This window comes from Puntigrus tetrazona, chromosome 24, assembly GCF_018831695.1.
Source record: "Puntigrus tetrazona isolate hp1 chromosome 24, ASM1883169v1, whole genome shotgun sequence".
Lineage (NCBI taxonomy): Eukaryota > Metazoa > Chordata > Actinopteri > Cypriniformes > Cyprinidae > Puntigrus > Puntigrus tetrazona.
The window spans coordinates 9,000,369-9,025,368 of NC_056722.1; the positions used below are offsets into that span (position 1 = coordinate 9,000,369).

Sequence of the window (25,000 nt, forward strand, 5' to 3'; positions counted from 1 at the left end):
ACGACCCAGAACGCATTCTCTAAAAACAATCATGGTATTGTTTCGTATATAAGAGTTAAGCAAATGTCTGAAAATGAACCATTGAAGTAAAAGTGTAGTTTTTTTATTGTTTATTTTATAATATATTATATTATAATATATTATATTATAATATATTGATTGTGATTTTTATAAGCACAGTTTTGCCATTCTTAAACTATGGTTAGTGCAGCCAAAACATGGTTAGTTTGTGGTTACCTTAGTTTATAGATACCATATTTTTCATGCAGCATATAAACCTACAAAAATACAAATACGTGGTTGTTCACCTCCATATGTGACTGTACAAAAATAATTTATCTTATGAATACAGCGTGTAAAGCTCCATCAAACGTGGTTTAACAGAGTCGATATAAAAGACAGATATGCCAGATAAAATCTGTCAGTCGCTCATCTATATCGTATTAATATCACAATCTCTTTCAAGCAGAAACAAGATGTATCGCTCGGGATGACGTCATGCGCTGAACCGGAAGCGGTTCCGCATTCTGTGTCTGTGTGTGTGTGTATATGTGTGTGCCCGCGAGCTCGCCGATACGCTGACAGCCGAACGATACGATGTAACAGCGACGCGTGGGAACGGAATAACCTCCCGATAACGCGCGAGCGAACAAACCTCCCCGGGAGCGGTCGGCGCGGATTGCGCGTTGATTTGCCGAGAAGGCGGTCGTGATCGTAACGCGCCGATGTCGTTCTCACGGGAGTGATCTTCTCGCGGATCGCAGCCCCGCGTTTCGTCCCGTCGTCCGCAGCCGTTACGCCCATCGTCTGCGGCGGGGGGCTCCGTCGATCAGCGCCCGCTCGTTTATCCGCACGCACCGGGACTCATGGGGAACAGCACGTCGTGCTGCGTGTCGTCCAGCCCGAAGCTCCGGCGGAACGCGCACTCGAGGCTGGAGCCGTACCGGCCCGAACCGGAGCTGAGCCGAGAGGACACGGGCTGCAACCTGCAGCACATCAGCGACAGAGAGAACATAGACGGTGGGTGTGATCCGGCATCATCCGCACACTCGCTTATTATTAGTTTGTGTTCATTAAAAGCTAGCGATAGCGGAATAACGGCTCGCTGAGGAGAAAACTCCTCGTGTATTCGGTGTTTTTTGGTTAGTTTCCCTCGATAGTTTCAGTATTAGGTAAAGTACCTCATTCTTAGTTTCGTTTTACCTCACTTTACCATAAATAAAACCTTATTTTTTTGTGAGGGACTCACCGTGCTACGGTGTTTTGCTTTCACTTGCGTTGTCATAGTTACCGCGGTACTCTTAATTGGTTTTTTTTAATTATTATGTGATACACAAAAGTGAAAACTTTATTTAGTATATTTACAATAATTTTTACATTGGGCATTACCATAACCTCGGACATGTACCATATAATTATTGCACCTAATTCATATTTCTATATACATCGCCCTCCAGGGTTTATGAGGGTAAAACATCATGCAGTAGGTAGAAGTACCATGATAATACCCTGATATTTTTTGCACGTATAACGATAATAGCACTACAGTGTTTTGCTGACAGTAGTTTTATTAGTGTGTATTACAAAAAACAAGTTTTATATGCATTCTGTGATATACAACGCGGCCTACAAAAAGTAAGGACTTTTGCTGTAATATTTATTTACGCGATACAGTATTATTACCGCAGTGTACAATCTTGGACACGCACCGTGTAATAATAATTCACGATTATTATGCTATTTGTAGGTCGATGAGAATACCACGGTAAAATGTAGTCTAAATGCCATGGTACAGTAGATACGAATAACATGGTGACACCCTTTCTCTTCTCTTTTTTTAAGGAAATCACACATTATGTTAATAGCTCTATTTTGTTCTGCTGCCTGTAGTCTTGTCTGTGAATCATAGTTACCGCAGTAAAACTTTATTAACTTGGTTTTTGCTATGCGTTAGGACATCTGCAGAAAATAAGACTTTAATGTTCATATTTACCGTAGCATTTATGCAATACGCCGCTATTATTATCACAAATAGGCAATATTGGAAATGCGCCATGCAATAATAATTCATTATTATTGTTATCCTATTCATATACTTCAGCTTCTAGGTATTTCAAAGAATACTGTGATATTATCAGGGTGAAGTACTGCGGTATTACCGTAGTAGACTGTTATAGTGTTTCTTTGTGGTTTGCTCTGTATTTTTAGTGCCACGTAAATGTGAAGGCATAATAGGTATAAGTACCATGGTGTTACCCCACTGTGCCAATGTGACGCTCTTACTTTTGTGTAAGGTAATGTTTTTGGACATTCACCATTGATATTGTCGGCATGGTATTTTTGGGAAAGATTTGAAGTACTGTAAATGTAGTAACACTTAATGTTTCAGCACTACGGCGTGTTAAATATCATGGTTTTGCTTTACCACTTTACCATAATTCTGATTTTGGGTTTGTACGTTTGCATGTTTTCAGCTAAACGTTACCGCAGATAGAGTTCACATGTTTATCCGTTTTTCTGAACCCGGCAGTAGATCTGATCTTCGGTGTGCGGTTAATGGGCATCTGTCGGAGAGTGGATCCAGCTATGTTCTAATGTAATTTAACATCTAGCAGAAGATAGAGGCCGAGTGTCATGTGACAGCAGGCCGAGCTCATGCCCGCTTGTATGAGGTACAGCTGATCCAGGACCGGTTACACTCACTATCACATGATATCCGTCTAGATGCACAGCGTGTAAAATCAATAACCAACATATGATCCTACTGCAGGTTGGCGCCATGGAAAGTGTTTATATGTTGGTTTGTTTGATTCGTTTACGTTCAATCCGCGCCACTGCCATCATTTATTAAAGGGGCGACTGTTCCCCAGTTCATGCATTTTAATCAAGCTGATGCTACTTCTTGAACTAGAACTCATGGGTATTTAGACATTTTAAAACTTATTGGTAAGTTCTATAGTGGATATACATTTTTCAACTTTTTGTAGATCTATTGCTTTTGCCATTGTTTTTATTTTTATTATTATTTATTATTTTATTTATTTTAAGCAATTTTGTTGTGCTTTTGTAATTATTATTATTATTAGTTATTATTTTATTTATTTTATATAAATAGAATTTTTTAACTTAATTTTTATAATTAGCTTGTATTTAAAATTGCATTGTAAGGGTATTATAATGAATGCATAATGCATTATATAAAAAAAACCTTATAATGTGTTATAACATGTTATGAATAATTATAAAAATAATTATAATATTTACGTATTTGTTATTAGAACTTTTAAGAAAATGATTATTTATGACACACAACGAACACCATATTAAATCTACTTCATTTATAATGAACTATAACATATCCTAACATTGTTTATTTCAGATTTGAACAGTACCTTATAACATCTTGTGAGTGGTTAGGTGTTTCCTGTAATTTGAGCTAGTTAATACTTTATACAAAAAAAAAAGTGCAATGTTTATTGTATAAACCTAAGAGTATTAGTAGATATAGGCAGCATAGGTAGAATGTTCACATACTTGCAAAGTATCCTATACTCAGTATGCTTATTGAGGAACCATCGCAATAAAGTGTTAGCATTTATTTTAAAAAAATGTTTAAAGCAAATGTGTCATGATACATTCATATGATTTGACATCTGACCTTATGACTGTTTGAGAGAATTATTATTGTTATTATTATTACTTCATGAAGTACTATGGTAAGATATGAGACCTATAATGCATTATAACTATTTATTGTAACTTAAGTGGATAAATTGTGTTCATTGTGTTATAAATGATTATACCCTTAAAAGCTATCACTACAAATAGGTAAATATTAAAATGCATTAAAACAGTTCTTGTGAATATTCATGAGATGATTCAACATATTATACATTTATTTGTAATTCATTATGAATTAATTCTAATGCCTTAAGAATACCCTTATAATGTGGTGTTTTTTTGTTTGTCACACTGAAACAAATTAAAATATTTATCACAGTAAGCACAACATGCATTTTTTTTAATGGAGGTAAAAAGGGCTGGGAAATGAAGGGAAAACAAATTCCAAACCCACATGGCCCTGTGTGGAAAAAGTGCTTGCCCCCTAAACCTAATAACTGGTTGGGCCACCCTTAGCAGCAACGACTGCAATCAAACGTTTGTGAGAACTTGCAATGAGTCTGTTAACAGCGCTGTGGAGGAATTTTGGCCAACTCATCTTTGCAGAATTGTTGTAATTCAGCCACATTTCGAGCATGAAATCATGAAATCAAAAGGTCATGCCACAGCATCTCAATAGGATTCTGGTCAGGACTTTGACAAGGCCTCTCCAAAGTCTTCATTTAGTTTTTCTAGACATTCAGAGGTGGACTTGCTGGTGTGATTTGGATCATTGTTCTGCTGGAGAACCCAAGTGCGCTTCAGCTTAAGGGTCACGAATAGATGGTCAGACATTGACCTTCAGGATTTTTTGGTAGACAGCAAAATTCGTGGGTCCATTTATTACAGACCATCACACTACCACCTCCATATTTTTCTCTGGGTATGATGTTATTGATGTGAGATGTAATGGGACACACACCTTCCAAAAAATACAAATTTTATCTCGTCAGTCCACAGAGTTTTTTTCTCAAAAGTCTTGGGGATCATCAAGATGTTTCTATCAAAACTGAGATGAGCCTATATGTTCTTTTTGCTTAGCAGCGGTTTTCGTCTTGCCCAGTCTCTTTCTTATGGTGGAGTCATGAACACGGACCCTAACCGAGGCAAGTGAGGCCTGCAATTCTTTGTTGTGGGGTTTTTTGCGACCTCTTGGATGAGTCTTCGATGCTCTCTTGGAGTAATTTTGATCGTTCAGCCACTCCTTGGATGGTTCGCCACTGTCCCATGCTTTCGCCATTCGTGGATAATGGCTCTCACTGAGGTTCGCTGGAGCTTTAGAACTGGATTTCTAACCTTTTCCAGACTGATAGATCTCAATGACTTTCTCTCTCATTTGTTCTTGAGGTTCTTTGGATCTCAACGTGTAGCTTGCGAGGTTCTTTTGGTTTACTTCACTTTGTCAGGCTTGATTTTGTGGCAATAATCAGGCCTTGGTGTGGCTAGGGAAATTGAACTCGGGTGTGATAAACCGCAGTACACTTCTATAGATGATTTTAAGTGTGGTTAAAGAAGCATAAATACATCCTTGAGTATACTGGCATCCAAATCCTTTTATTGCACACACCCATGATACACTGAGGAAGTCCCGTATTTCATCACAGCCAGCCCACCACTGGCAGCTGAACTCTTGTGCCTCTTGTGAGACTAGAAGGGTGTTTTTTGGTTTCGGGGTCAGTCTGTGCCAGTCTCCTGTGATGGGAGAGGAGCTGTGCTGCGATTAACACTGTCCATTGTGATTCAGACAGCTGCTCTGTGAATCAGCTTTATCCCACAGAATAAATCAGAGCTGTAGAGTTTGTGTTCTCTTATTCATGAAAAGCCACTTCATGTTATCGTAGCTTCAACGTAATGCAGTGTTCTTATCGTGCCATCACATCGCATACCGCATCAAACCGTAGTAAAGTATTCCGGGTTGCCAAGTTCATTTAGCAGCATCATGTTAATAAACACTCCTTATAAAAAGAAAGCAAAATCTGGGTTACAGCGAGACACTTGGAGTTGAGTTGAATGGAGCCAGTTTGTTACAATACTTAAGAGACTTACAGGGAAGGTTATGAGAGACTTTTAACTTGACTGATGTGTTTTTTAGAATGCAGCGAGCTGCGTCAAAAGACGCGAGACGTGAGTGCAACGGTCAAGCATGCCCATCAAGCACTTTTATGAAAAGGGAAAAAAAAAAACACGGAAAAGCAGTTCAATGCACAAACCTTCATTGGCTAGGAAATGTTTAGCATTTTTGTCATTGTGTATTATTGTGTGTAACATATAGTACATGTTTAAGACAAGTTTATATAGTTTTTGCATTCGCATTTCAAGCATCTTTTCTGCAAAGATACTTAAGTACTTACTTAAGTGTTTTTTTTGTCTTTCTAGTTAAAAGTTTAAAACTCAATCGTTTTCTTGAGTTAGTAAAAAGTTGTAGAAAATAATAATAATAGTAAAATGAGAGAAGAATCAAAATTATTTTGGAACTAATTCCCAGTGTTACCAATTCTGCAGATTGGGCACTAATATCCAGGATGACAATATAGTATAGTATGCAGAGTTTGGATATCTTTATTTTTTTTTCTAACTCCACAGCTTCTTACAGGAAAAGAGACAAATGAAGCATTTTAATTTAATTTTATTATATTTTTCAGCAGCTTTGAAACTTGATAATACACTGTTGTTTCCCAATGGACCAATTAAAACCTTTTCACCATCTCTCCCTAAGAATGAGTATCAGCTAGCCCTCAGATTGGAGTTTGCAGGTCTGAGCAAGGTCTCACCACGCTTCAGATGGCCAGTGAAGCCTAAAGCGTTGACTCTTCCTTCTTAAAGGATAGACGGCGTGTAACAGGAGAGCGTAGAGAGAGAAAGTAAGCCACCTGTCTTAAAAGTTAACAGGATTATGTGTTATCTGCCATACGGTCTGCTAGCCTTTTCCTTAGCTACTCTTAGATATTGTTTGAATTTTGACTGAAAACATAAAATGCATTCACAGTTCCAGACACTTGGTTTGATGCATTTTCTGCACTGCAAGATTGCCGTTCATACAGATATTTGTTTGATGCAGCAATATTATTCCCATTTTAATCGGAGACGTTTGATACGAACAAACACTTGTACAGAAAGTCCCGAAAGCAACTTGACTACATTCAACTGGAAAATGAATGAAAGTTCATTTTGATAGAACAAATTAAAGTGTTGTTGCTATCACCAGGTTATTTGATTCATTGGCCTCTGGTCACCCCGCATGTTTCATAAGCTACACAATATAAATGCCCTTGGTATACACATTGCTTTCCACACGCTTTTGCTCATTCAGATGATTCCGTACAACATCTGTTCTGTTGCCGAACCATCAGTCCTTCCATGCAATGTGACTCTAGCATGATTTAGAGCGCAGTACAGTAGGGCATTTGTTTGCGATCGCACCGCCTTAGGCTTGTGTTTAGAACTGTGACCCTCCAAATGTGTGACTTGAAGTCAGACATTAGAACTGCTGACTTTCAACCCCGAAGCGTCCGTCCAGAAATCCCCTCGTCTCACTTTCCCCTAGTCACCCCAGTGAGTCATTAAACATGTTTTCCTCCTTCACCTACTCGCATCTTCCTCTTCGTTAGTCTCATTCCCTTTATCCAGTGAGAGCGTACTCTAGGCTCTGCCACTGTTAGGCCGCTACATACGAGTCAAAATCTCCAAAGGGGTTCTTAAGGTAACAGATCACGTAAAGTTTTTAAGGGAATAAAAAATTCTTAACCCATTAAATTTGATGAAAACGATCGGTTAAGTTACGAAATCTATACTTGCGTATCCTGAATGAATTGGACGACTACAGGGAGTCATCTCAAAAGCACTCGTTTAAACAGTTCATCGTTCGCCACAGATACAGAGAGAGAAATTGTAAATATGCAAATCACGCACGACAGAATAAGAATGCGTAGTTAGTGTATAAAAGGAAAGCACCGCTTTGAATGATGTTAAATAACCCAGCAAAGTTTTTCAACTGGACTGGCATTTATTCTCTTTTACTGGGAAGTATTTCACTGTGCGTCTTGATTCATGAAAATCTTCACTACGATAAATTCGTCGTTGCTCTCTTGGGGTAATTTTGATCGTTCAGCCACTCCTTGGACGGTTCCCCACTGTCCCATGCTTTCGCCATTCGTGGATAACGGCTCTCACTGAGGTTCACTGGAGTCCCAAAGCTTTAGAACTGGATTTATAACCTTTTCCAGACTGATGGATCTCAATGACTTTCTCATTTGTTTTTGAGGTTCTTTGGATCTCAACGTGATCTTTTGGTTTACTTCACTTTGTGGCAATAATCAGGCCTGGGTGTGTCTAGGGTAATTGAACTTAACTTTAAGAAGATTCATATCAAGAATTCAAATTCTTCTTAGGTTTTAAGGTTTTTTATTTAAACACGTGAAAATGCAGACCCTTTTGTAAATGACAGCAAAAACCCATTTTTTTAAACGGTTGTTTCATTATTACCACTTTTGACTCGTATACTGATGCAAAAATAAACCGAAAGGAAATCAACATAAAAACTCCAGAAGGTGACAATAGAGAAGTGACAAACATATTCTATTTGAAGATTCCGTTCTAAATCATCTGATGTCACATGAGGGGGAGTGAGCTCAAACGATACTAATTTTAGCCAGCGTTCAGGGCTCATATTTGCACTGGCAGAAACGATTTGTTAATTCTTGCTATTGCAACAGAGCACAGGTCTGGAGATTAGTAGTGTTTTAAAATCCCCCCCGCATTAATACAGTTTGGGATGCACTTTATGTGAAAGAGGAGCTGATGCCTTAGTAAACATACCCCCATCCCAACTGTTTTGAGACCTGTAGCAGGCATTAAATTTGCTCATTTTGTGCATACAATTGTAAAAAAATCTGTTGTGAATAAATAATGGCTCATGTCATTTAAAAGTCTGTTCAAATGTAAACATTGTCCCAACATTTCCAGAATTTGGTTTGTTGTACTTCATTTTTGATGCAAAATCATATATGTGCATTCAAAATATATAAATATATATATATATATATATATATATATATATATATATATATATATATATATATATATATATTGTGTGTGTGTGTGTTTATATATGTGTGTATATATGTGTGTGTGTGTGTTTAATCCAGCTTTAGTCCAGTCAGTGTGATTTTGTTGTTCCTCAGATGCTTTCTAAAGGTATGAGTACGTCTAAACCAGACAGGAGAGTGAATACGAGACGCCTGTGAATGTGGAAAGACTGCTGATCTGGGCTGCTGACTGATGACAAACCTCAGCAGAAATTAAAGTGCATCTACATAAAATGAGTCAGCGGTGAAAACACTCTCTAATCGTTCTTAAAAATCACTGTCGGGCTTAGTCATGAATGAACCCGACTCACGCTTGCCATTTGACCTTTTCTCACTGTGATTTTGTCCTCTGAAGGAAATGACATACAGGAAGCGCATCGGTTTCCCTCCCTCACCCATGTCCGTGTGGTGTGCGCTAGATTGTTTCCTACGAGCTGCAGAAACGTACGGGTTTCATGAGGTTTCATGTAAAGATCCAGAAGCGAAAAGTTTGTTTAGAGGTTTCCAATGCATTCCAATGCAATAATGCATCGTTGTCTTATTGCTGTTAAAAAGTTTGGGGTCTATATTATGCATTTTAAAGTTTTGTGAAAAAAGTTTTCTGCTCACGTAAGCTGTATTTATTCAAGTAAAACTGGTAATGTTGTGGAATATTGGAATATATTATTTTAACTAGGCTATTTTCTATTTGAACAATTTAAGAAGTAAAGTTTTCTTCATGATGCAAATCAGAAATTTTAGCATAACATTCTTATCCTTTTCAGTGTTATAAAAAATTTATATATATATATGCGGGAACTGTGATGCATTTATTTTTTCAGTTTTCTTTGATGAATAGAAAAAACGACATTTGTTACAAATAGAAATATTTATAAATCATTCAGTCTTTCCTGTCACTTTTCATCAGTGCATCCACGGTGACTAAAATTATTAATTAAAAATAAATAAAATCATCTTACTGGCCTCGAAATGAATACTTTTTAGTAAAAATGCTATCTTCGGAGAGTTTAATGGACAAATAAAACGCGCATTAAAATCATTGCGGCATTCACGATGTAGGTTAATGTTGTAATAATTCAATAATATCATGTATGTCATAAATCACCCAGCCGTAAGTTGCCGTTTTTTCTTTTTTCTTTCACAAATGAGTCTCTCGTGTTTCATGTGGAGTCCTTTTTAAAATGTGGGTTCTACCCACATCCACGCTTACGTTTCTTTGCCTACTTTTCTAAGTAGGTCTTTAGACAGTCTGGCCTGAACTTATCTGCATACACACGGGCAGCCGACCTCTTTCCAAACCTCTTTCTCACATCTCACTCTTGTAGGTCAGCGGACGCCCCTCTTTCTTTCACCTCCCTCTTTTGTGCGAACGAATCGTGACGTACTGTCCTCACGATCACATTTCCTCTATTTTATCCGACTTTCGGTACGACTGGGTTTTGCTGCGGGAAAGCATCTTAAAAATGATTTACTGCTCTTAGAAAACATCAAAGATGAGCGTGACCGATTCCTCAATGGAGACGTGTGATGTGGCCGACGTAGATTGCTGCTTTATTCAGTATTGTAGCCCTGGAAACCGCTGATAATGCCAGCAAGGTGCTTTGAATGCTTTCATGACGCGTGGAATATATTAGCTCGTCAGCGTAATCCTTCCCCGTCAGGGCTGATTTTTTGAAATATATTCTGGATATCGGTGGAAAATGGTTTAGCACGTGATTAGCGACTCTTTTAACACGTATACATTAATGTTTCAAAGTTTAGCAACGGTGCTAATCTCTTATTCTCACCAAGGCTGCGTTCATTTAATCCGGTAAAATCGGTAATATCGTGAAATATTATTACAGTTCAGAATACGTTTTTAATTATAATACATTTCAATTTGAATTCATTCGTGCGATCAAAGCTTCATCATTACTCCAGTCTTCAGGGTCGCACGATTCTGCTCGAGAAACCTGTCTGGTTACTATCATTAACGTTATCGTTAATATTTTGTGGAAATAATTTTTTAGGACACTTTATTGAATTGAAAGATAAAAAGTAAATGGCTTTATTGTCACCATTTGAGCAATGCAATTATTTTTATTTAATAATAGAATTAATTTCATTCAATAAATAAATGACCCACCCTCCCCCCTTAAACCTTATATATATATATATATATATATATATATATATATATTTTTATATATATTGTATATATATATTTATATATATGTGTGTACACGATATAATAAATGTATATATATATATATATATATATATATATATATATATATATATATATATATATATATATATATATATATATATATATATATATTTTTTTTTTTTTTTTTATTTATTTATTTTTTTTTGTGCACACGACAATAAATGTTGCATTCATTCAAATGATTAAAACGTGGAACTCGGTCGACTAGCTTCCAGATAAATGTGGGGAAAAGATTAAAAGCGTGCCCTTTACAGGAAACATGCATAAAACAGCATTTGAAAAGGATTGTGGGAATGGATACGAGTCATAAAAGCAGCAGGAGGAGGGAAGCCCGGGGCTCTGGGCGGCTCTGTTAAAGACTCGTCATACGCCGTGTGTTCAAAGGATGAGTTGTGTGAGATCCTCCCGTAAAGCCATCACGGGAAGATCGGCGAACGTTCTTCCACGTGAGCGTTCACACGTGGATTTATTTTTCAGGCCCGGGGGCAAACCCAGACCCTGCTTTGAGGAGTTTGACTCTTGACATGCTACCAAATAATCAAACGTTTGAAATATGAGAGCGTTTGATCTTCTGTGGGAAACCTTGTGGTCAGAAGAGACACTCGTAATATCAGTTTTCAGGTGAACTGCAACACTATATAAAGATTTTTGAACAAAAAAACGTACTGCTACTAATAGTAATAATGATAATGATTGCAAAAGTATTTTAAAGTGCCCTTATTATGGCTTTTTTTAAAAAAGGAGTCAACTGAATCATTGAAATGAGTCGTTTTTAATATCCCTGTATCGTGGTGTGTATTATATCACCAGATTCTTAGCCTAGTGAACGGCTCACTTTATGAATGAACCTTTGAATCGTTGGTTCACATTATTCATTCCAAACGTGGATTCATTCAGAAACCAAACACAGTTGTGTTGCTCAGAGTTTTGTTTTGTTTTTGTTGAACAAAAAACAGAACTGTGACAAAAACACCATATATCGAATCACATAAATATGAGACGTCAGCTGAATTTATGAATTTATTTATCAACCGTCAGCTATATGAATTGTACATTTGTTTAGTTTTCTCTTCTCTAAAGAGACACCGATGTAGTTGGGGGAAAAAGGCCCGCACCGAGGGTCATATGAATCAAAATTGAATCAAAATCAGGTTGTTTGTATGCATTATGCTAATGGGATCTACTTCAAAAGACCCAATGCGCTGTAAACAAATGAATCCTCTCAAACCTCTCTTGGTTTTGTGAAGCCAAATGACCAACATAATGAGCTGAACGGAGGACAAGTGTTTTGGCGGCAGCTCTTTTAATCTGCACAGTAAATATTAGACGTATAGGCCTAATATATAGGGTCTGCAAGTATCTGTAGTATTTAAAGGAATAGTCCACCGCGATGAAAATTCGTTAGGATTCACCGGTAGCCCCAGACTCGTCTCGGAAGGCACACCCACGGAACGTTCGATGCATGTGGTGGGAAAAAAAGCGGAAGCACTTCAGCATTTTCAAAGCCGTCATCGGATTGGTCGAAGTAATCCACACCGCTCCGGCCCACTAGTTACGTTGTGAACTTGTGAAGTGAAAAGCTGTCTGTTTGTATGAAATAAATCCATGAAAACATCGTAACTTCATGCCAAATATGTTTTGACAAACCTGAATCAGGAGAGAAATACGCACAGAACAAGCAATGTTTACGAGCAAAAACCGCCCAACACTAGTTGTTGTTGTTTTTTTTAATAGCGTGAGAGAGCAACAGGCCGTGGATTTGCTTTATTTATTATATTTACTTTACCCTCTCAAAATGGCGGCGTGACGTAGATTCGTATGGCTTTAGAAGTCAAGTAATGTAGAGCACTTTTATTCTGACGCTCGGTGCTTGAGCAAATGACGATGACATGTTGTTGGTTTCTCGAAATCGTGTTTCGTTTGGGGATGAAAAGCAGGCGGCTGCATTGTTCGACGGGCGTAGAAGAAGTAGACCGGCTTCAGAGCCGCGCATAAATATCACACGAGCCTTTCATTAAAGAGCGCAGCTGGTAAAATCCCCCCGTTTCAGATCTCGTCTAGCCTCTCTTCCCTTGAGTCTCCTCTTGTCTCTGTAACATCGCTACAGTAAGGCGTCTCCCCTCCTCCCTTAACAGCGCTATGGAAACGCACCCCTGCCTTTGAGCATCTCGGGAAGGCGGAGCTTGTATTGCACTAATTATGCACGGCACTTCCCTCTAATCGTTATAGGATACGTGCCCAGATTTTTCCGCCTCCCAGCAGTTTCGGCGTCAATATTTGCTCTCGTTGTTTAAACACGTTTGCCGGCTTTAAACTCTTCAGCCTGTTTAGCTCAAGTCTAATGTTCTCCAGTGACTCACAATGGTGATTCCTCAAGTGTTTGAATTAAAGTCGCTTGAATATCAAGCGTGGAGAGGATGGTAGAAGCACACTACTTTTATCTGCGCCACGCGAACAAGAATGGTTGTCGGATGATTAGTGTTTTCATGCGGCCGGGACGAGGAGGAATTATTCCCATGACATCACTGCAGCTGCTGGATGTCGTCGGGCGAGGAGCTGCCACATGAAAGGGAAGCCCTTATGAATATGCAAAAAAGGGTGCGTGGCTGCTGAACGCTTTTGGAGCGCGTCTGATGACCTGAATGGAGATCAGAATTGAATTGAATTAGATTGAATTATTATTATTATTTATTTATTTATTTTTTTTCAGCCGCCATTTGATTGAGAGTAATTGAAATGCATAATTAAAAAAAAAAAAAACATTTAGAGAATTCTTAAATACAGTTTATTTGCAAAAACAGATAAATTGGTTGTAAATGATCATGTTTTTCAGTTTGAGTCAAACTGCAGCTGGGCTATTTGGAGTAGGATTAATAATAATGTAAAAAAAAAAAAATTCTAACGCATAATATATATATTCATATTTGAATTGAATTTTTATATATATATATATATATATATATATATATATATATATATATATATATATATATTCTACTACTACTATGGTTTAAAAAATTAATAAAACTATTTTTAATGAAATAATCACATACTATTTCATTTTAAGTTTTTAATAGTAAATCCTCTTTATTTAGCATTACACACATTCACACACACACATGTATATATACACACACATTATTATTATTATTATTTTTACATTATCTTGAAGGATCATGTGGCACTAGATTGGAGAAGTATGGAAACCCATCTTTTACATATTAATATTTCACAATACAGTTTTCACTGTATTTACGATCACGTAAGCGCAGCCTTGATGAGAAGAAAAAACTTACTTGAAAAACATTTTACGAGTTCGCATGTTCTAAAATAATTTATTGATTAGTTGAAGGCTGGGTTATCTCTGTTGTGTGTGTCTTCCTTCAGTGTGGAAACTGTATCTGGTTCAGTTATCATATTAGGTAGACTTTGTGTAATGCATAGTGCGCGTATTGTGTTGCCTAGTGTAAATGTCAGGAAGGCAGGGCGGCGCTGGCACAGATGGCATCACAGTCAGACCTGCTTCCTTACCAGCATGTCACACACACACACACACACTGCAGGAGGAACGCCGTTCCTCGAGTTACTCGAGTATCTGAAAATAAAGCCTCCAGGATTCACTCAACATGTGCCAGATTAGACACAGTTACTGTCAGCCGATCCTTCACTGGAAGAACATAGAAACTTTATCAGGACTATATATTCTACTAGTTTAACACCTTAGGTTTTGTCAGATGATAGCGTAATCTGAAAACCATTTAGTGTGGTGCGAATGTTAGTGAACGCGCTAGATAGTGGTGCTATTTATTACTTATTTTTTTAACACCCATGTATTATATATTTTATTATTTTAAAATGCATTATTGAATTGTTTAATCAAAAGTAGTAATTATGTTGGCTTGACCAACTACCCATCACTGGGGTTTCGGCAAAATCGTACGAATTAAAATACGTACAAATTGGTCGTGAGAACGTCTTGCAGTAACTATAAGAGATTTTTAGAGACTGAGTATTGTTCACGCATGACCTAATGTTTTCTTCGGAACCAGAATAAGGTTATTTGGCATCAAAACATACCTAACCAGCATATGCTGGGGTTATTTATTTCAGCAGGGATGGTTCAAATTTGGTTTGTGGTTTGTTTTAGTAAAACCAAGGGTTAACATGCCAGCAACATGCTAAATCATGCCAGAAGAAACTTGCTAAGACATGTTAGCAATGCTAAATCATGCTAACAGTGTGTTGAAACATGCCATAGACGTGTTAGAAACATATAAGCAACAGGCTAATTAATCTAAACAATGTGGCAAGAAATACTCGAAGCATGCTAAAACATTAGCAATGCGCTAAATCATGTTAGCAATGTGTTAAATTGTCCGAAACTTTAAATTGACTTCAAACTATAAGCTTCTCAGTATTGAATACATTTGGATTTGTCAAGCAATCACCAAAGTTTGTAATCACACTTTGCGAATCTAGATAATTCTAGTTATTATTATATATTTTTTGCCTTAAATGTCTTGCTGTTTGATTTTTGCTGAGCTTGACCATTCAGCTTTAGTTATTAAATCTGTCCTACTGTACAGTTATTAAACGTGTCTCACTCTAACCTTTCTTCATTCCCCCACACACACACACACACACACACACACACACACACACACACACACACACACACACACACACACACACGCACACTCAGCATATGTGTGAAGCTTCGTGGAGCTCGTGTTGTGATCAGGCACCTGTTAACACCTCAGCGCCGCACAGATTCTGATCCGGGCTCTAACGCCCTCAGCAGGTGCCGCTGGCCTGTTTTCTGCCCACACATTAACACGAGTCGCAGCTGCCACAGCGCACTGGCACACGTCACACCGCTTGGACCGCTCGCTCGCCATCACACGCAGGGAGCTCTCCGATATCAGCCGCGCCGATTAACGAGACCCTTTTCGTTGCGTTTTAGTTGGAAGCGTGCGAGATTCGCATTGATTTCCATTGTTTTGAGTCACTCCGGTCTTCAGCCGATTCTGGCTGAGAACAATAAGCATGTGTGGTTAAACAAACCTTTCATTTCAATCCAATTGATGTTTCAGAGGAAAACCGTGCTTTTAAGGGTGAACACAGCAATGCTCTGAAATGTCATCGCATTGTAGAATATTTAAAAATGTCTTATTTCTGGGATGCAAGGAGCACTGGTACTCCAGTATTCAGTGTTGCCTGATCCCTCGGCTTGTGTGCACCTGTTAAAACCCAGTAGCTGCAGCTGTCCTCTTTCATGTGTGTTTGCCCAGTGATAGTGCGGAGGGTGGTCCGCGGGGACGAAGCACTGAGGGGTGGTTTCCTGGCGGGGCTGTCAACCTTAAACCCTCCTCATCACACAATCCGCTCTCCAACTTTCCTCACGTACACCTTGACACAGGAATATTTGATCAGGCATAACTAATTTGTCCATCTGAAGTGACGTTTCTGCTCATATATCCTTGATACAGTACTCAACAGTTAACCAGTCATTTTTGGATCATGATCCAATCAAATCCTTAAAATCATGTCACATTCTACCTTTTAACTCGTACTTTTAACTATACAGACAACAATGTTAGACACCGGTCCATTACTCCTACCTTAATGATATTGCATTCTAAATACAGAAACACTAATATGGAGTTTATAACTCATTTATTGCTATAACAATGTCAACTCTTATGAGAAGGCTTTCCACTAGATTTAGATGGGGCCCTGTGAAAACTTATTTTTTATATTATCCATTTGTTACAATTTATTTTTTCAGTACTGTTTTAGTGGATAAATATTTTTAAAGCATGTTAAAGTAAAGAAAATAAATTGTGTAGGTTTCATTAATTTTTTTTTTTTTTATACATTTTTCCACATTTTTTTCATTCTTGTAAACAAGCTTTTTTTTTACAACTTTAAAAATGGTAAAAAGTATTCTGGTAAATATTTAATTATGCTTTAATAATTTGTAGTACTAGTTGCAGTACTATCATTACATTATGTTTACGTTTACATTTTTTTTATTTATTTTTTTAAGTTTTATTTTAACTTTTATTTTGACCGGTTGCTGAGAATGGATTGATATAGTATTTTAAATTGTTCATTAACATCTACTTAAAAGGTATGTGGCTTAAGTAAGGGCAAAAACATCTCCGGAAGGTTTTACGTGTCCATTTAAATCCCTATGATTTGTCTTCGAATTAAATGATCTGTCACGAATAATAATGTTGAGCTCTGCCCTGATTGGCTGTAATCTCTAATCTCAGCTAAGCTCACGTAGCAATGTACTCTCTCTCGCAGCTATGTCCTTGGGTAATTATATAAAATGCAGGTATCAGGGAGCGACTATTAATATTCACAATCGCAGTTCTGTTCCACTTTTTGCACATTTTACAGTATCAGATGCTTGTCAGTGGTGCTCAGGATCTATACATTGTTCCCCATCATCCTCATTCATCTCTCCTTACCCTGTTCATGTGGTAAGTGGAATCTTATGTACTGTAATGCAACAGACTACTGCTAGCAAGCTGACCGTGTCTCTTTAGTGGCTCGCGTTACTTTATCAGAACAGGTTATTTTAATCCCGGCCTGGAACCATAACGTTTTTTTCCGTGCCCTGCTGTTTTCGCCGTTGTCCTTCTTGTTTCTTCACGATACCTGCAGAACTTCTGAGTGTTAGTCTAGAACACGGCAGAGCATATACGGTATTGATCCTGACCGTGATTTCAGATTCGGCTGTTTTTATTGGAAATGGACTTTTCGTGTGTTCATTTACTCGTATATTGAGGAAACAGAGGCTAAAAACACCCCGAACGTTACACGCACTTCAGAATGTGTCGTAAACAAAACTGTTCATTGACACAGAGCCATGCAGAACATTTAGAATTTAAGTGCACTGACCTGCTTTGGATTTATTTAGCCACGGTTAGTCAAATTAATGACATTCCACGTTATAAAGTAAATTTAAGAAATCGTAGGGCTCTTTTGGAAGTGTTTCTGTAGGAATGTTTGCCTATTCGTCCAGTATAGCATTTGTGAGGTAAGGCATTGATTGAGAAGAACTGGCTTGCAATCTCCGTTCCTGTTCAGACCAAAGGTGTTTGATGGGCTTGAGGTCAGGGCTCTGGGCGGGCCAGTTTAAGTTCTTCTACACCAAAGTCATAGAACCTTGCTGTGTTGACTTGGTCTTGAGTCTGAGTCCAGCTCCTGACAAACAGCCCAATAGCATTATCCCTCCTCCTGAAAGCTTTAGGGCTGGCACAATGCAGTCCAGCAGGTAACGTTCACCTGGCATCCATCAAAACGCTGAGTCCGGCGTCAGCGTGCTTTACGCCACTTCAGCCAGTGCTTTGCATTGATGTGAGACTTGCATGCAGCTGCTCTTTCCACAAAGCCCCCCGTCTGATTTTGAGCTGATATTATTGACAAAGGTAGTTTGGATTTCTTCAGCTATGGAATCTGCAGAGCGTCGGCGACTTTTTTTGCGAACCGTGTGTCTCAGCACTCAGCTCTGTGACTTTACATGGTCTTCTGCTTCATGGCTAAATTGCTATCGTTTAAAAAAAATAATAAAATAAAAAAAATGTCTACTTGCAGTTGACCGTGATGTATCCGGCAGGGATGAAATTTCGCAAACCGACTTATTGTAAAGATTCCTTTTTTCCCCCCAACCAGTTTTAAATGCAGACTGCATGGCTGGGTGCTCGATTTTACACACTTGTGATGATGGGTATGATTGAAACGCCTTCAATAATTAAAGAGAAAGTTCACTCAAAAATGAAAAAATGTCATCATTTACTCATCCTTAAATTTTTTCAAACCTTTCCCCAGGTAAAAAAAAACAAGTACACTTCTATAATTGAATTGAAGTGCTCTATTTTCACACAGTAATTTTGTACTTGAAAAATGATTCATTTAGTACTAGAGATAAACCTAAGATCATCTAAGTGTACTCAGCTAAAATGCACTTTTAACATTTTTAAAAAGTGTATTTAGTTACCACTTGTAGCGCACTTAAAACCATCTTTTATACAACAGTACACTCAAGTGTAATATAAATACAAGGTGGTATGCTAAAAGTGCATTTAGAAAATTTTTTAATATAGTAAGTACTACATTAGTGTGCAAAAAAGAGCACTTTAATTGCATTATGGAAGTGTACTTTTACCTGGGTGTTGACTTTTTTGACAATTGTTTTTTTTTGACCAAACGGTTGACGGTAGCTATTGTAAAAAAAAGAAAAATAGTCATAATAATACAATGGAAGTCAATGGCTGCCGTCAACCGTTTGATCTTCAGCATTCTTCAAAATATCTTCCTTTGGTTTTCCCAGAAGAAAGAAGCTCATACACGTTTGGAACAACTTGAGGGCGAGTAAATAAGTATTTTTTTTTTTGGTGAACTGTCCCTTTAAGATGTGCGTCCCGCGTGGTGAACGATTAGTGTCCTAGAAATACGGTAAAACCTTAAATGATATACACGTGATGTGTGCTAGAGATGTAGAGATGCAGCGCTGCTGGCCGAACCATTAATAAAGAGCAAGTCCGCTATCCTTTTATCCGCCGTTTCCATGGTACTGCTGCCCAGGCGACGGGCGAGGACGCAACGACAAGACAGAACAAAGTATTAACACAGGCTAATTACTGCTCTCCACCCTGCTGAACACACACACACACACACACTGCTGTTTCATCATTCATATCCATCACGTCTGCTGTCAGGATGCACCACATATTTACTCGATGGGCTAGTTGTCCACGTCATTGCACGTTTCAGCTTATGAATATCGCAGTTTCGAAATAAAGGCGACCCTTTTGGATTCGCAGTAAATGTTAGAGTCTGGCGGACCGATCACAGACTGTAAAGTTTCCACAGAGGAGCCGCTTGAACCAAACCTGGGTTCTTTCTGGTGTGGGAAACACAATCGACTTTCCTTCCTCTCTAACGGCTGCAGTGCGTCAGCGCCGTGCTTTGATTTATTTAACCCTTTTTGAAGAGCGCTGCTGGAGATGAGGAGGGTGTTGGCCGTTCTGCCGAGAATGAGCGCGTGGCGTGTACCTCTGCTCTTTTCTTTCTCATTAGAGGAATAGTTGACCAACATTCAGTTTATGAAATCAGATCTGGTATTTGGTGTCATCGATGTACTATTATAGCAGTTTTTAGTGTTTTGATTTCCTTTATTTTTCTATTTTTTCAGTTAAGGAATTAGTTTTAGGTACAGTATTAGCAGTAGTAACTCAATTACTTTTATTTAAATCTATATTTTTAAATGGTTTTATTAACTTGCTAAACGCTGTTGATATTTGAAGGTACTAAAACAAACACACCCAATGCCCAACAGTACAAAAGCCAAAACCACTTAAGCAAAATCAATGCCACTCTGCCTTATTTTAATAAGACTGTTTTAATTGTGTTACAATAATTTTTTTAATTTATTATTATTATTATTATTATTTTTTTTTTTTTTTTTTTAGATAATGCCATTGATCTCGAATGAATACCTGAGCTTTATAGCAATATGTTTAATATCACATAATTTAAATTGTGGTGTTGCTGCTTGAAAATATAAATATAGAAAATCGCTAACATGACAAAGCCTTAAAGGTTTGGGCTGCTGTTCAGAGACACGCAAAAAAAATACTTGTGAAATATTATTGCAGTGTAAACCAGTTTTATATTTGAATTTTGCATTAGAATATAAAAATTTACTCCAGTCAGCGCGACATGATCTTTCAGAAATCATTGTAATATGCTGATTTATAATCAGTGTTGGAAACATTTTTTCACTTTTTTCAGGATTCTTTGAATAAAACTTTTTCTTTTTTTTCTTTTTTTTTTATCAAGGATTTCTTAAATGAATAATACATTTATAGAAAATCTTTCTGTTTTGAGTAACTGCTTTTCTTTTTATTTATCAAAGAAAACAATATCACAGGCTTCACAAAAATATTAAGCAGCACAACAGTTTGAAGACTGATAAAACATCAGATTATTACAATGATTTCTGAAGGATCGTGTGACACTGAAGACTGGAGTAATGGCTGATAAATTCAGTACTGCATCAGCGAAATAAATTATATTTTAAAGTATATTAAAATAAGAAACCAATAATATCAATTGTATTAATATTTTACAACATTGCTGTTTTTTTCTACATTTTTATTAAATATATACAGCCCTGATGAGCATAAGAGACTCAAAAAAAAAAAAATACGGAAAATCGTACTAATCCCAAACTTTTGAAAGGATTCATGCATTCATTCAATTTTGAACATTAGACAAAAACCCCCATTTTGTGTAACGCATAACAAGGTTAATAATAATGGCATGAATTGAATAATATTTTAAATGAATTACTTTTTAATGATTACTAAACCCCTTTTTCAATGCCAAAGCTAAAACAGACGATGCCTTCCTTCCCAGACAATGCCATGCTCATACAATTGATCCGTTTTTTTTTTTTTCTTTCTTTTCATACGGAGCACCATTGTTTACACAACAGCTTTCAATGGCAAAAACATTACATCCAAAGAGAGGATATGATGTCGTCTCCTGACAGGAAGTGGGCTCGCAGGAAGCGTGATCGGGGCATGTGGCAGGCCGCAGATGGCTCATTTGCACCAGATAATGACTCGAACAGAAATACCATCAGCATCCAACTGTCTGTCCCATTAGACTTTGGGCGCAGGGCTGATTGAAGATGCAGACGCCATCTCGGATGTTTATCATGCTCGATTTTACCGACAGTCTTTGCAGGCGTGCACTGAAAGAAGGTTCAATGCAGGATTACAGTGAGGAAGCGGCACGCGTCACTTCCTGTCGCCCGAGGATGTTGTTTGCCGTCTGTGTCGAGTGACCACCCTGAGTGGTCGTGCGCGTCCGTTTTTGCCCGTTGAGGACCACTGTTGCTAAATAAATCTACGAAAGACGGCTTTTGAGAACTGAAATGAAGCGCAAAAGAAATGTTTTTCAATGCTGATGACCAGAGAACACCAAAAATAAACCTATTAAACATCGCAAGGGTTTCGGAAACACGTTAAAGCGCTCAAACGTAGAAATTAAATGGCGCGTTCCTAAAATAGCCCCCAAAAAAAAGATAAATACTTATCTGGCACAATATCAAAAATCTTTTCCACAGCACGCAAGGTTTAGTAAACGCTTCCACGGTACGATTTTTTTTTTTTAAATAAACTGTTCCTGATGTAAATCGCATCAAATAAAAAAAGAGAGACAAATAAAGAGCTTTCCTCTGACAGACGTAGTCTCACACCATTCAGATCAACAGACTGTCCTTTCATTCTGTGCCTGCAGTGCACTTCACCTTTAGCTCTGGTGATGGAGATGGATGGCTTTGTTGATCTTATGATGGGCTTCGTTCTGTCTGCGCTGTGTTTCAGGCACATCTCATTTAGTTTCGTTAACTGCCCACGTTGTTTCCGGGGCTGGGAAGCAAATCAGGTTTTCCCTCAGTGCCCACCAGGAGGAGAAGAAGAAGAAATCAAGAAACAAAGTCCAATTTAAAGTTGCGTTTCATGACGGGGATCTAAATGGAGCGCGCCAGCTATGATTCAATTGGAATATAAAGCTATATTGCTAACATGCATACAGGGGCGTCATGCACATGCTAGCTTTGCTCTCGTTCATCGTACTGAATTAGCGTTATTTTGAAAGAGCGTTACCGTTGGTTCAAGTCCGCCCAGAGTTCAAGCGCTCTCCATTAAAATCATATAAATATGCAAATGCATTTAAATGTAAATGCTCTCTAAATATATGCGCGCGTTTTTTAATATATACATAAATCGTACAAACACGCATTGTGCAAAGAAAACGCGATTAATAGTGTAAACTATAAAAAATGAAATTCAGTGGCAAATTAAATTTTAGGATATAAATGGTATTACGAAGTGACATCGCCATCTACTGGCCTAGCTTACATAACACAGTGCGCTTGGTTTTGTGGATCCGTGAGGTTCCGTTATTTTAATATATATTGACTCGTCCGTATGCTGTTGTGTGGAAGCACCCTCAGCGTTCACGTCTGTCAGCTCAGAGCTCACTGAACACCTCCATTAAGCCGCGCTCGCGCTCTCCGGAAGCTCACACCCTGGAGACCTTAAAGTGCGCGGAACTGGAAGTTAAGAAAACTACATTGTAAAAGCAAATCACAGTTGTGTTTAGAAAAAAAAAAAAAAAATTATACAAAGGGGTTACATGCATGTAAAGCATTTCAGATAAAAAAAAAAAAAAAAAAAAAAAAGAAGGATATTAACATCAGATATTTAAGTTTTTAAATTGTTATTAATATTAAATTGTTAATAATAATAAAAAATAATAATTGAATATTGGGGTTATTGGGGTACTCCATTTAACCACAATAAAAGTATGCCGTTAAATAAATATTATATGAAATGCATTTATTTAAGGTTATTTGGGATTTCTTTGTAAATATATGCAAATTGCAATGTATTGTAAATATATTAAAAATGCAATAATTAATTTCCAAATATATATTTAATTTTCGATTAGTTCGAAACAGTTCTAGCAGTTCTTTACTCTCTCTAAACCCTCCTTTCCCTGAGCTTACTCTGCTCTAATTGGTCAGATGGTCTTCAGCATACATTGAATGGGATTCAAACTCGTTTAGGATCTATAGTCCTTTTTTATTTTGGGAGACAATAACCGTTTATTATACACTTTTCGACTTACAACTTTGCAGATTGTTTACATTCACATACAGCTATTCCACACTGCATAATAGGGACACTTTATATATATATAGATAGATAGATAGGTTAACAGACTTATGACACTGATTGAAGTATTGTATGTTAAAGTAACAGACCTCAACACTGTGTGGAAGAGAGGGGATGTCAGTGAAAATTAGCAGCTATGTCTTCAGAAAAAAAAGGAAGTACATGTTTCACAACTTCCTTGAGTAGCTCATGTGACAAGTAGACTTTTTTCATCCTATCATGTGGTTTTGTGTCAGTGTTTGGTACTTGTGTGTAATGTCCAGGTGGCACTTTCCACTGACTTGTGTGTGCGTGTGTGTGTGCGTGTGTGTGTGCGTGTGTGTGTGTGTGGTGTGTGTGTGCGTGTGTGTGGGCATGATGCCCAGAAACTCTCCTGTTATCATGTCTGACACCAGCTGCACCAAACACACACTGGAGGATTTATTGTACCATAATCTTGCTCTTTTATTACAGTTTTCATCTTGTCGCTTTGGTTCTGCATGTCTAACCACATTTTTAAAAAATGACTTTTGATTTCCTTTGAAAGCACATTTATTGCTTTCCCCTTTTAGCCAAAATGTATTATTTTTATTATTATATAGACCGGAGTTCAGAAGAAAATGACTGAAACTATGGATGCACCAGTATATGTTTATGCATCTGTTTATTCAGAAGGATATCCGCTGATACTGAGAGCAATAATGATGGTTTGGTTTTCTTGAAAAAAATCAATAAATTCAAATAAATCCCAACTGGCAGATGACCGATTTGCTTTTATCGAACGATACAGATCATTGGCATTAGTTCATCCTTAAAACTAAAATCATAAATTATTGTACTTAAAACATTTAGATTTAAATGTTAATATCATTTCAGCTGTAATCACTTTCACTTTCTGAACTAAAATAATAAACTAAAACTGAAATAAATGTAATTAAAACGAAAGAAATAGTAAAGAAACCAAAACACAAAATTCTACTTCAACATACATTAATTAAATATATAACAAATTTAAACTATTAAAAAATTTATTAATTAAATGCCACTAAAATAAGTAATTTTAGCATTAGTTACAATATATATATATATATATATATATATATATATATATATATATATATATATATATATATATATATATATATATATATATATATATATATATATATATATATATATATATATATATATATATATATATATATATATATATATATATATATATATATATATATATGTATATATTTTTTTTTTTTTTTTTTTTTTTTTTTTTATTTTTTTCACGAAAGCGAGAGAAAGGCAGT

At 37.1% G+C, this 25,000-nt stretch overlaps 1 protein-coding gene across 4 annotated transcripts in view; it reads left to right on the forward strand.

Annotated features, from left to right (window-relative positions):
• The first annotated feature begins 510 nt into the window (after positions 1 to 510).
• The window catches only part of ccny (cyclin Y), a 40,870-nt gene continuing 16,380 nt past the window's right edge, over positions 511 to 25,000 (forward strand). For 2 of the 4 annotated variants that reach the window (XM_043225921.1, XM_043225920.1), the window contains exon 1: positions 512 to 1,020. In XM_043225921.1, the coding sequence (XP_043081856.1) occupies positions 867 to 1,020 (154 nt within the window). In that variant the 5' untranslated portion in view covers positions 512 to 866. Of the gene's footprint in view, positions 1,021 to 25,000 lie in introns of all 4 variants that reach the window. The other 2 variants (XM_043225919.1, XM_043225922.1) reach the window with 2 other exon arrangements.